Source organism: Penicillium verhagenii (assembly GCF_028828195.1).
Source record: "Penicillium verhagenii strain IBT 33310 chromosome Unknown utg000002l_segment0_segment0, whole genome shotgun sequence".
NCBI classification, from domain to species: Eukaryota; Fungi; Ascomycota; class Eurotiomycetes; order Eurotiales; family Aspergillaceae; genus Penicillium; species Penicillium verhagenii.
In genome coordinates this window covers 964400-976962 of record NW_026643166.1, presented here as the reverse complement: position 1 = coordinate 976962, position 12563 = coordinate 964400, and the positions used below count along the sequence as shown (strand labels likewise).

Genomic DNA, 12563 nt, shown 5'->3' with positions numbered 1-12563 from the left:
GAGCCCCAAATACATTTTTGCCGCTACTTCGACATACAGATACCCGTGCATCCCTAGCCAAGGCTTGTACCTCGTACCTGCTGCACATGGCGTGACTTTCCTTGGCCCCGAAGCATTGCAATGATAGGCTTCGGAATGTTGGAGGCTTGTTCCATGCTTTTGAGTAGATAGTGAGATCGATATCGATAGCCATGTACTTCCGCCCCTCGGATTGATTGTGCTTTATCTTCCGAGCCCGATGCATCTGCTGTGCAATCTGCAGGTGCTTTTTGTTTCGTTTCTGCCTGTAATTTTCTCACTCTACTTACACTTCCCCGGCCACCTTGCCGTCTTTGTATATTATCTGCGCATGTCGCTTTCTTGAACGTTGTTCTAGATTGGTCTGACTGTCAAAATATCATGGCGGACATCAAGAAATCCATGGGCGAAAAGCCATCGACGCCTGTCGAGCATGGAGCTATTATCGAGACTACGGCTCAGGCTGGAGATACAGAGTTACTGGGTAATTATGCCCATGCTAAGGCCAATAGCAACTTCGCTGCTTTTCGCTCCCAGTATTGGGTCATTGTGCTAATGTGAGATTTGTCTGAATAGCAACACTGGGTTACAAACAAGAACTTCGCCGCCACTACTCTACTGTCCAAATCTTCGCCGTCGCGTTCAGCATTATGGGTCTCCTCCCGTCTATCGCATCAACACTCTCCTTCTCCATGCCCGCAGGTCCCGTCGGCATGGTCTGGGGCTGGCTGGTAGCAAGTTGTTTCATTTTCATCGTCAGTCTCGCAATGGCCGACATGGCGTCCGCCATGCCCACAGCCGGCGGTCTATATTTCTGGACACACTACTACGCCGCCGAGAAATGGAAGAACCCGCTCAGTTTTGTCGTTGGATACAGTAACACTATCGGGCTGATCGGCGGCATCTGCTCAATCGACTACGGATTCGCCAACATGTTGCTCTCCATGATCTCTATCGCGCGCGACGGCAATTGGTCCGCTTCTCGACCTGTTATCTATGGAACTTATGTTGCGACTGTGTGCGCGCACGGATTCATCGCTACGTTCTTTGGACGGGTGATGCCGAAGATTCAATCTGCCTGTATCTTTTTGAATATCGCGCTTGTTGTGGCGACGGTTATTGCACTTCCGATTGGTAAACATGAGAATGCGCCACCGGTGAATTCGGGCGAGTATGTTTTTGGTCAGGTGGAGAATTTGACGACTTGGTCATCTGGGTGGGCTTTTATGTTGGCGTGGTTGTCGCCTATTTGGACTATTGGTGCGTTTGATTCGTGTGTGCATATGAGCGAGGAGGCGACTCATGCCGCGAGGGCTGTGCCGTTGGGTATTATTGCTTCGTCTGGGTTGTGTGGAGTTCTTGGGTTTTTGTGTTTGGCTGTCATCGCTGCCAGTATGGATACGGATATTGATGCAATCTTGAATTCCAAGTTTGGGCAGCCTATGGCTCAGGTATGTACACTTCTTTTTTTTTGTTATCAATTTCTCTGTGGTTTGCGGGTGCTGACCTCTTTTGTAGATCTACTACGATGCTCTGGGAAAGAAAGGTGCCCTTGGATTTATGGCTGTTGTGGCAGCCGTCCAGTTCTTCATGGGACTAAGCATTGTAGGTGGCTCTATTTTAATTACCAAGGCCGCTTCGTTTTGAAATTCCAATTAACTGTTGTTATAGGTCCTGGCCGCTTCACGCCAAAGCTGGGCATTTTCTCGTGACGGGGCTCTACCCTTCTCGTCATTCTTCCGCCAAGTCAGCCAGCATAAATTAATGCGCTACCAACCCGTCAATATGATGTGCGGTGTAGTTTTTGTTTCTGTCTTGATCGGTCTCCTTTCGCTCATCGACAACGCAGCTGCTAATGCGCTGTTCTCACTCGCTGTTGCTGCTAATGACCTTTCATGGCTGACGCCCATCTTGGCACGTCTTCTTTGGGGACAGGACCGCTTTGTGCCCGGAGAATTCTATACTGGGAAATACCTCAGCAAGCCGATTGCGTGGGTTGCAGTCATCTATATGGTGTTTGCTATCATACTCTGCATGTTCCCGACTGAAGGACCAGATCCGACTCGTGAGTTACTTTTCGGTGTTTTTTTCGGAGTCTTTGTTTACTGACCACTCGAATAGCGGGCAATATGAATTATACTGTTGTTATAAACGGGGCTCTCTGGCTAGGATCTGCCCTTTATTATGTACTCCATGCAAGGAAGACTTTCACTGGTCCCCAGGCTACGGTGGGACCGGAGGATGAGGGTAAGATCGCAGCAGCTAAGGTGGAGTCAGAGGAATAGGCAGCTGGAAAATTCGCTCTCTGTAGATAAGCATACTGATTCTTTTCTATTATGAACTATCCTGAAAGGCTATTTGGTATTCCATTGTAGAAAATGCATCTCATTTCTCATGGTCTCCGCTGCAAGGAACCGGGGTGTCATTGATTCAGGCATCTGCTAATGAGAGAATGTATCATTGAACAAAGTTCATGTCCATTTCAAAGCATTCGTTGCTGGTAAGTTACTCGGGCATTTCGAGCACATATCGACCGGCAATCTTGCCTTGCTCTGCATAGCATTAGTATATAAATCTTAATAATTTGTCATCGTCAGCACTTACCCATGAGCTCAAAGACCTTAGGTAGATCCTCGAGAGGAACAGTCTTGAATGGTGCTTTGATTAACCCTCGAGCAAAGAAGTCAATAGCTTCGACCGCATCCTGACGGTTACCAACGTAGCTGCCCTTGATGTTGATCATCCGGACAACGCTTTCAAAGACAGGTGCTTTGAGGAAAGCATGGGCGGGTAGACCGATAGCAACAACGGCACCCCGTGGACGAGCATATGCACAAGCCTGCTGGAAAGGCTTCTCAGAGACAGCGAGCAGAAGAACAGCATGAGCACCCAGACCTTCCGGGGTGGCAGCCTTCACATCTTCAACCAAGTCCTGAGACTTGGTAAAGTCGACAAAAGCCTAGAATAATAATTAGTCGTCGCCCCTTAGAGCCAGCCCAAGGCATGCCAGCCAACAAAAAAAAGACCATACCTCTGAGCCAAGCTTCTCACACATAGCGCGCTTCTCATCGCCTCCATCAATAGAAATAACCCGCAGCCCCATAGCCTTAGCATACTGCAGCGCCAACGAACCGAGACCGCCACCAGCCCCAACAATGGCAACCGTCTGACCAGGCCGCGCTCCGGACTCCTTCAGCCCCTTGTAAACGGTGATACCGGCGCAAAGAATCGGCGCAACAGCATCCATCGCCAAGTCCTTGGGCAGCTTAGTCACATGCGCCGCCTTTCCAATGGCGTATTGCTGGAACGTGCCATCGACCGTGTAACCCGAGAGCTGTGCTTCGGCGCAGAGAGGCTCATCGCCCGTCTTGCAGAACTCGCAGGCCAGGCACGATCCATTGAGCCATTTGATTCCGGCGTGGTCGCCGATCTCGATTCCCTGTGCTAGTTGACCCTTGGCTACTACGACTCCGGCGCCTTCGTGTCCGCCTACCAGGGGGAGCTTGAGGGGGAGGGGCCAGTCGCCCTTCATGGCGTGGAGATCTGTGTGGCAGACGCCAGTGTATTTGATCTTGACGAGGACTTCATCGGGGCCGGGCTTTGGGACGGCGATCTGCTTGTAGATTGGGGGGCCGCCCTTTTTTTCGACTACTTGGGCCCATTGGGTGTCTGGGATGGTTGCGTTTGTCATTTTGGTCGTGAGCTTGGTCACTGAGGATGGTGATGGTGGACCGTGGTATGTCAGATTTGGAATAAGAGAAGGGGGTGTATGGGAGGAAGAGTGTAGTAGAAGGTTGGAATGAAGTGAAAGGAGGATGGGAAACGTTCTCAATTTAAATGTGTACACTAGATGTCATAGATCGAGTGGTGCCACCGATGGTAATTGCCGGATAAATCACGCCTACTATTTTCCCCTTTTGATTAGCAGGATCATGAAAGCCATGACAGCGTCTTACTACTCAGGCAATGTATAGTTTCCTGTTTTCTGATCCATGGATAAATCTTTGAGAAAACATGACATTGTCTTCTTCCCCTTCAGGCCTTCAGACGGTTGATAATGGCCGTGTCCCTATTACTTACTAGTACAACTTACAACATCCACATCCTGATCATTCATCCTCAATCACTCAAAGGGAGTACTTTTGGTAATTTTTTGTACTTTTGCTCCCTGAACTCCAATTGAATACATCTTGAACCCCGATTACCCCTCAACCCCAGACCCCGACAAGTGCAGCTTCAGACCCTGGAACAAGTTCATCCTGCGATGGAGCTCGGAAGGTCACCGAACACCAGAAGAGCTCCAATCCGAATGATGAAGATGGTCCTTCTGTCATATTGTGGCGGGTGACTTGCAGGGATGGCTCCGTCGGCATACTGGGATTTGTCGCTGCAATGATGAACGATATGGAGTGGAGGACGTCACCATCGGATCCCCCCAACGAAATCAGGGTATCTCCGAGAATCATGCGATGATTGACCAGGGGTATTTTTTAAGGTCCAAGCATGATATCTTGTTCTTTGAGCTTTCTAGTGGTTATTTGATCAGAAAAGAAAGATTGATCGGGTTAATTTCCATAGTTCGTATTTTCCGGTGTGGCGTGGACCTTGGAGGAATCAATTGATCACGGCAAGGCGCCGGCCACTTTAACCCCGCAGCAAGTATGTACTATGTATAGCCGTTCATCCCGTCGGCCGGGAGGAAGTGCATTTCCTTGTTGTGATGGCAAGTTTTTTTTTGGACCTTTTGTCGTTCTCCTGGGATTGATGCTGGTATATTGGCTTGCTTTTGCTTGGCTTTGCCTCGGGTAGGTAGGTCGCCCATTCAAGCAATGTTGGGTTCTGGGGTTGACGACATCCATGGATCTGCCCAGGTGCTCGTACATCCTGCGACTTCGCTATATGATGGGCTAGACAGATTCAGCAACGAGACTCCATTGTATAAAGTTCAAAGTGGTTTCTGAGGCCGACTGTTCTTGTACTAGGTGCATGCAAGGGTCTTGAAAAAGCAAATTCGGTATAGCCGCTCTCTGCCTATAATACAACTACACGAAGAACTTTATGGATACCCAGAGTGGGTTGATTCAAGGGTCCAGATTTCAGGGCCTGCCACATTCTTTCAGCGTTGAATGTTGAATTGTGTTGTTCTGAAACATCCGGATTATGAAGAATTTTAGAAGCCGCAATAGACTCTAGCCGCTGACAGGTCTCCTTGAGAAATGCTCATTTGGTACTGTATCCATGGATATTGTTCCGTCGATCTCCAGTTCTATCGATCGATGTATGTGGAGAGGTCTTTGAGTTATTCAATCTAGCACTCGAATAAGATGCAGCTTTCAAGTAAGACAAGGCACTACCCAAGACAAATGAGCGATATTCCTTCAATGCCGCATGTATCTAGGGGTGCGTTCTCGAGATCCAGTGGCTAATAGTCAGAAAGCAGGGCCTGAAGATCAATATCAAACTTGACTGGTCTCTTTGTTCCACAGTCGCGGGGACTTTGACTTTTTTTTTGGCCCTAGTTCTGCTTCAGGGTTTTTTTGTTCGCTTCATCTTCTGAGTTCTCCCCCTGGGCGTCAGCTGTGTGGCCACGATCCTCGCCCCATCAGCATGACCAAGTTGCACGGAAGATCGTGGATGCGCGCTAGGACAGTTTAGTATGGTCGCGATTCAGCATAGACATTTCGCTTCTTATTTTGTAAAAGAAAATTCAGCCTAAGAAATGACGAGCTTCTGCTCGTAAAGGCCGTGTTGAGGAAAATGGTTGTTCCAGTGGAAAACCCCGGGATCGGCCTCGATGACATCCTAATGTCGGTCTTTCGGGATGGACAGGAACGCTGACCGGGGAAGATATGATGATGTTAAAGAGAAGTCCTTCGGCAAGAGATGAATCCAAGAGAGGTTTGTCATCCACTTCTTTCGCTCGTAAAAGTGTTTCCGACCGATGTAATATAAGGCCGCTTCGTCTTATGCCGTCCGTTCCCCCCATTGTTGTATCGAAAGCTTGCCGCTTCACTCTGCAACCAAGTGGCCACACCATTATATCAGTTTCACCAACGGTCAGAGAATAGAAAGTAGCATCTAGACAGCAATAAATATTTTGTATTTTGTATTTTCGCGTTTGAAATCACTAGAAAAGAAATTAAAAAATTGGGGGGATTTGAAAAATGAAAAACCAAAAAAAAAAACAAAAGGAAGCACGAGTGCCGGATGGAAAGAAAGCCATCGGGAACAAGAGATGCTTGACAAGGGAAGCCAAATCCTACTTACGGTTCCTCCCCTTCCCCAATTTCCCTGCTTCCCCCCCTCCCAAACCATCCCCCCCGTCACGTATATTCCCTTCAGCAGGTTTTGATAATTACGAATCAAAAGACCATTCGGAATTATAGCGTCAACCTGCCTCGTTAGTTCAGCGCATTCTCTGCTTGGCTCGACGCGGCCACAAAGATCCCTCCTGCATCTTCCCACCACAAACGGACCCATCATCTAATCAGGTATTATCATCATCTTTGATCCATTTCCCTTTTCCTCAACCTTTCTCATCCTTCCACCACCCACCTCCGCCATCTTGCCATTTCGATCGTACACGCTGACGTCGCGGTCACGGTAGAATCACTTAAGAGCACCGAATCCCCCTTGACACCTTTCCATGGGCGTTCCCTCCGCTCTTTGACCGAGTTTCGTCCCAATTCATCCTCTTTTATCGCTTTTCGGTTGAATAGACCCTGCCGCGCTTGTCCGGCGCCGGGGACGCGGCCATCATGACCGGCGCTCCACCATACAACGCTCAGTCGCCGACTCGGTTCGGTGCCTATGAATCTCCGAGCAAGAATCGACCATTCTATCCCAACGGCGAACAACCGCCACCTCAGCAACAGCCATATTCACAACATCCCCCTCAAACACCTCCAGCTTTCGGTCCTTCGTCCGTGTCCAGGAGTCCTCGTTTCTCCCACGCATCGTCACCCATGCCGGCTTCCCTTCCACCACCCTTGAATGGCGCTGCGCCGCCACATGCGGATCAGTCGCAATACCAGACACATACCCCAGGTGTTGCCTCTCAGCTGCCCCTTCCGCGACCTTTCCCGAACTCTGTGCTCCCGGGCAACGGCGCCTCGCCTTACAGTGCTCCGACACCGCACGGCCACCCTTCCAACCGCCCAGACGCTCACTCACAATCCCCAACACGTGAGCCGGAATCTCCATATCGAGTTCGAGGCAACGGAGCAGGATATGCGACTTCTATGATGCGGGAATCCAGACCCGCATCCCCTCCCAAGGAGTCGGTACGTATACCAAGTACCTCAATCTACCCCAGAGACCTTGCCTAACACTATTGAACTACAATATAGAAACCTGCCCGAGCCGCGGATCCCATGTCATTTGCCAGTATTCTGTCTGGACCGACAGAAGACAAACCCGCACGAAAACCGTCCCCCCAACCTTCCCTTCCCTCCACACCCGCACTGCAGACACCATCCGTGTACGACCAAAGAAAACCCGAGCCGACTCCTGTTACGGGCACTTTCTATCATAAGACAACAAGCTTAAGCCAGGACAATCATAACCCGGAACCTTTGGAGCCGCACGCTTCCAATGGCTACAAATCAGAATCTGATCCTAGGGAAGCTCGAGCTCAGGCGCCTCAACGGAAGCCATTCCCGCCGGGTGTAGATGCTGACCAAGTAAGCCGCGCTATGATGGATATTGACAATGGCGCAAAGAGCGACCTGGAGAGCTCTGAATTTGGACCAGAAAAGAAGCGTTATTTGGAGAAATCCCGCATAAGGGCTCTGGATAGTAGCTATGCAGAGGGCATTCGGCGCAAGCGTCGGCGTCATGACTTCTTAATCGACCTAAGCAAAAATCTCGAGAAGAGCTTCATTCTTGGAACAGACCGGTTCCGCGCCCTTCACGAAGGCGCTGTGATTGCAGAGGTCCAGCAGAAGGAAGTCCACGATGAAAAAGAACGAAAGAAGGACATGCAACGAAAACGCCGTCGCGAGAACACGGTGCGCTTGGAGATGCAAAAGAAGCTCGAAGCCGAACGCAAGGCAGACACCGCTCAGGACTCGGCTGAGAAGGCGAAGTTCCTCCGTGAGGCTGAACGTGCTCAAAAGAAAATCAAATCTACTAAGCGTGCTCTTGAAGGTGGAAGTGCCCAAGATGACATGGGCGAAATCACTCCACTTGCACCAAATCTGGAAGGCGGCACTACCAGTTCCTTCCATGTTGGTCGTTCATCACCTTCTCGACGTCGATCTGGGCGTGCCGGTCCTTCTTCGCGACCGAAGAAGTCAAAGGAGCAGAAGCAAGCTGAAAAGGATTCTGCAGAGGCCGCTCATCTTGCCGGTCTGGATGAAGATTACTTCATGTCGCGTGATCCCAAGAAAGGTGGCCTCTCCAAGGAGGGTACGCCCAGCCTCCCGTTGCACTACGACAGTAAAGGCTACAACCAGATCTATGAGCAAATTTGGCGCGACATTGCTCGCAAGGATATTCCCAAGGTCTACCGTATCAAGACTGTGTCATTGTCGACTCGCCAAGAGAACTTGCGCAAGACAGCCCAGCTGGCCAGCAAGCAGTCTAGGAAGTGGCAAGAGCGTACCAACAAGAGCACCAAGGATACTCAGGCTCGCGCCAAGCGGACTATGCGAGAGATGATGTCGTTCTGGAAACGCAACGAACGGGAGGAGCGTGACCTGCGTCGTGTGGCTGAGAAGCAAGAGCTTGAGTCCGCCAAAAAGGCTGAAGCGGAGCGTGAAGCCAACCGACAGAAGCGCAAGCTCAACTTCCTTATCTCCCAAACTGAACTGTACTCTCACTTCATTGGACGGAAGATCAAAACTGATGAGGTTGAAGCTGCTGGGGATGGATCGGTTGCTGCCACTGGCGAGACTGTCAAGGCTGGCAAGCCCGGCGCCCACACCGTCAATCTTCCTAGCAACGTTGGTGATCTGAGCAGCAAAGTTACCAACTTTGAGGACTTGGACTTTGATGCTGAAGACGAGTCTGTCTTGCAACAAGCGGCCATGGCTAACGCCCAAAATGCCGTGCAGCAAGCACAGGATCGTGCGCGAGCCTTCAACCAGGAGAAGGGTGATGACAACATGGCTACCTTTGATGAAGGAGAGTTGAACTTCCAGAACCCCACCAGTCTGGGTGACATTGAAATTTCTCAACCTACCATGCTCAACGCGCAGTTGAAGGAATACCAGTTGAAGGGTCTTAACTGGCTGGTCAATCTGTACGAACAAGGTATCAACGGTATCCTAGCAGACGAGATGGGTCTCGGAAAGACCATTCAATCCATTTCCGTCATGGCCTATCTCGCCGAGTTTCACAACATTTGGGGACCGTTCTTGGTCATTGCTCCTGCATCTACTCTACACAATTGGCAACAGGAGATTGCCAGGTTCGTTCCGAACTTGAAGGTCTTGCCCTACTGGGGTAATGCACGGGACCGTAAAGTACTCCGCAAATTCTGGGACCGCAAGCACATCACTTACACCCGTGAATCGGAATTCCACGTTTTGGTCACTTCTTACCAGCTTGTGGTGCTTGATGCACAATATTTCCAGAAAGTGAAATGGCAGTATATGATTCTCGATGAGGCTCAGGCCATCAAGTCATCGCAAAGTTCTCGATGGAAGAATCTGCTGGGCTTCTCTTGCCGAAACCGACTTTTGCTGACAGGTACCCCGATTCAAAACAATATGCAAGAATTGTGGGCTTTGTTGCATTTCATTATGCCCACCTTGTTCGACTCTCACGATGAATTCAGCGAGTGGTTCTCCAAGGACATTGAGTCGCATGCTCAAAGTAATACCAAACTCAACGAGGATCAGCTGCGTCGTCTACATATGATTCTGAAGCCCTTCATGCTTCGCCGTGTGAAGAAGAACGTACAGTCAGAACTTGGCGACAAGGTGGAGAAGGACATTTTCTGTGACCTGACTTACCGCCAGCGCGCTTTGTACGCTAAGCTGCGCAACCGTGTTAGCATTATTGACCTGATCGAGAAGGCGGCTAGTGGCGATGACACCGACAGTAGCACACTGATGAACCTTGTCATGCAGTTCCGTAAGGTCTGCAACCACCCCGATTTGTTTGAACGTGCCGAAACCAAGTCACCGTTCTCGGCGGCTTCTTTCGCAGAGTGTGCTTCTTTCGTCCGTGAAGGGGCCTTTGTCGATGTTCGCTACTCGACTAATAACCTTATTGAGTATGAGTTGCCGCGCATGCTGGTCAGTTCGGCGGGGCGTATTGACATGCCAGGCCCTGATAACCTTATTGCTGGATTCCGAAACAAGTATCTCTCCCATATGATGAACGTTTGGACACCAGAGAACATCCAAGAAAGTGTGCGCGAGAATGGTGCATTCTCTTTCCTACGGTTCGTGGACTCATCTGCTGGGGAGGCTAGCAAATCGGGCCACCTTGGTGTTTATGAGCGTGCAGCCCGCCGGCGTGGGCAATTCAACCGCTTGTCTCATTTGAACGTTGTGTACGATGATGACAAGTCGCTCTCCAATTCCGTGTTGTCACATTCTATGCTTAACATTGTCGAACGCAACGACACCCGGGCTGTTCATGATATCACACCCGAGGGCCGTATGCGGGCTTTGATGAATGTTTCACACTCTGCATTCGAGGATCAAGGACTCAACCGTATTGAGCCCTGTGCTGCTCCTGCGGCTTCGGCACCACCGATCCTTCTCTCAGCCTCTGGACAGGAAGCTCCACGAGTAAACCAAAAGACCATGTTCAACGAGTCAATCCGTGAAGCACTGTATGGCATTCCCGGCAAGCAAGTCGATGACCAGCTTATTACGAAAGATCTCGAACCCACGCCCTACACTTTGTCACCGATCCTGCCCCAGCCACTCTCGGTCAAGTCACGCTACAGTCACATCGAGGTCCCCTCGATGCGCCGATTCGTGACAGACTCTGGAAAGCTGGCTAAACTGGATCAGCTGCTGCGAGAACTCAAGCCCGGTGGTCACCGAGTACTGCTTTACTTCCAGATGACTCGTATGATCGACTTGATGGAAGAGTACCTGACTTACAGAAACTTCACCTATTGTCGACTTGACGGTAGTACAAAGTTGGAAGACCGCCGTGACACTGTCGCGGACTTCCAAAGCAACCCGGACATCTTTGTTTTCTTGCTTTCCACTCGTGCCGGTGGTTTAGGTATCAACCTGACAGCCGCCGATACCGTTATCTTCTACGACTCCGATTGGAATCCCACCATCGATTCACAAGCCATGGACCGAGCGCATCGTCTGGGTCAGACCCGCCAGGTCACAGTGTACCGACTTATCACGCGTGGAACTATCGAAGAGCGTATCCGCAAACGTGCTCTCCAGAAAGAGGAGGTGCAACGCGTTGTTATCTCTGGTGGTGCTTCCGGTGGAGTCGACTTCAACACCCGGGCTCGCGACAACCGTACTAAGGATATTGCCTTGTGGCTTGCCGATGATGATGAAGCCGAACTCATTGAACAAAGAGAGAAGGAAGCGCTTGAACGTGGTGATCCAGTGGGACCTGTCAAGGGTGGAAAGAAGGCTGCAGCCAAGCGGAAGCGAGATTTAACGCTGGATGACATGTATCATGAAGGTAAGACTTTTTTGCTCTCTCTCTCTCATCTCTGAATGTTCCTGGAAACCGTTTACTAACCTCTATATCTCTACAGGCGAAGGAAACTTTGATGATAACAGTGCCAAACCATCCGGGGCTGCCACGCCCCTTTCCGATCCGGTTGACGTCTCCTCGTCGGCCCCAGCGGCTAAGCGTAGTCGTGGACGCGGCCCTGGAAAAGGCACGTCAAAGCGTGCCAAAACCACCAATGAACGCCTGCGTCTAATTGACGGTGATGGCGGTCTGGATTAATCACACGAATTTTTCTATTACTTGCAACTGGGCGACGGCGTTATGTGATCTGTGGTGCTCTCTCTTTTTTATCTTACTGTTCTTTTGTCTGTTTTTTTTTTTAATCTTTCTTCTAACTTGGCAGGTTTTTCTGGCCTGCTATGTATTACCATACAACCTTGATCAACAGAATCTTCGGGAGGCATCAACTTCAAACTCCATATCGGATATTGTTTCTTTTATTCTTATTTTTGTGTTCTTCTATTTATTTGCAAGATGCGGTGGATGGCCGGATGGATTGCATGAAGGCTGGGCAGAAAAAGATGTGCTTGTGATAGACGTTCAATTATTGATTCATTTTTTTGATTTCTCAATGCCTCCAGACCCTGATTGACTTTCTATGCGAAGACTTCAAACTCTGATTTCCAATTCTCGATTCCACGGATTTTTTTTGAAGGCCCGTGACCTGGAAAAAAAAAAGCACATATGTACTATGCAGCCATACCTACTTGTTTGGTGTATGTACATCTATGCCACGGCTTCTTTGGGATAATGATATTCGAACAACCGAGTGGCAAATGCCGATTTCAAAAGACATGCATTCCTTAGTACTGTTTGAGACTACTATTACTGGTGTTTTTATAGTAGATCTGTGTGATGTTGCACAAAATTCC

At 49.8% G+C, this 12563-nt stretch overlaps 3 protein-coding genes across 3 annotated transcripts; 2 read left to right on the top strand and 1 right to left on the bottom strand.

Annotated features, from left to right (window-relative positions):
- Window positions 1-399: 399 nt before the first annotated feature.
- On the top strand, window positions 400-2303 carry N7466_000361 (putative GABA permease; the record flags this gene model as incomplete). Its single annotated transcript, XM_057159759.1, has 5 exons — window positions 400-502; window positions 595-1469; window positions 1537-1623; window positions 1690-2083; window positions 2140-2303. 5 exons carry the CDS (start codon window positions 400-402, stop codon window positions 2301-2303), a joined length of 1623 nt encoding a protein of 540 aa, XP_057026007.1.
- Window positions 2304-2523: 220 nt separating this feature from the next.
- On the bottom strand, window positions 2524-3709 carry N7466_000360 (zinc-dependent alcohol dehydrogenase; the record flags this gene model as incomplete). The annotated part of the gene is made up of 3 exons (XM_057159758.1): window positions 2524-2570; window positions 2623-2977; window positions 3050-3709. The coding sequence occupies 3 exons, from the start codon at window positions 3707-3709 to the stop codon at window positions 2524-2526; spliced, it is 1062 nt and encodes a 353-aa protein (XP_057026006.1).
- A 3067-nt stretch (window positions 3710-6776) lies between these two features.
- ino80 (chromatin-remodeling ATPase INO80) lies at window positions 6777-11910 on the top strand (the record flags this gene model as incomplete). Its single annotated transcript, XM_057159757.1, has 3 exons — window positions 6777-7301; window positions 7368-11637; window positions 11714-11910. The coding sequence occupies 3 exons, from the start codon at window positions 6777-6779 to the stop codon at window positions 11908-11910; spliced, it is 4992 nt and encodes a 1663-aa protein (XP_057026005.1).
- Window positions 11911-12563: the final 653 nt, after the last annotated feature.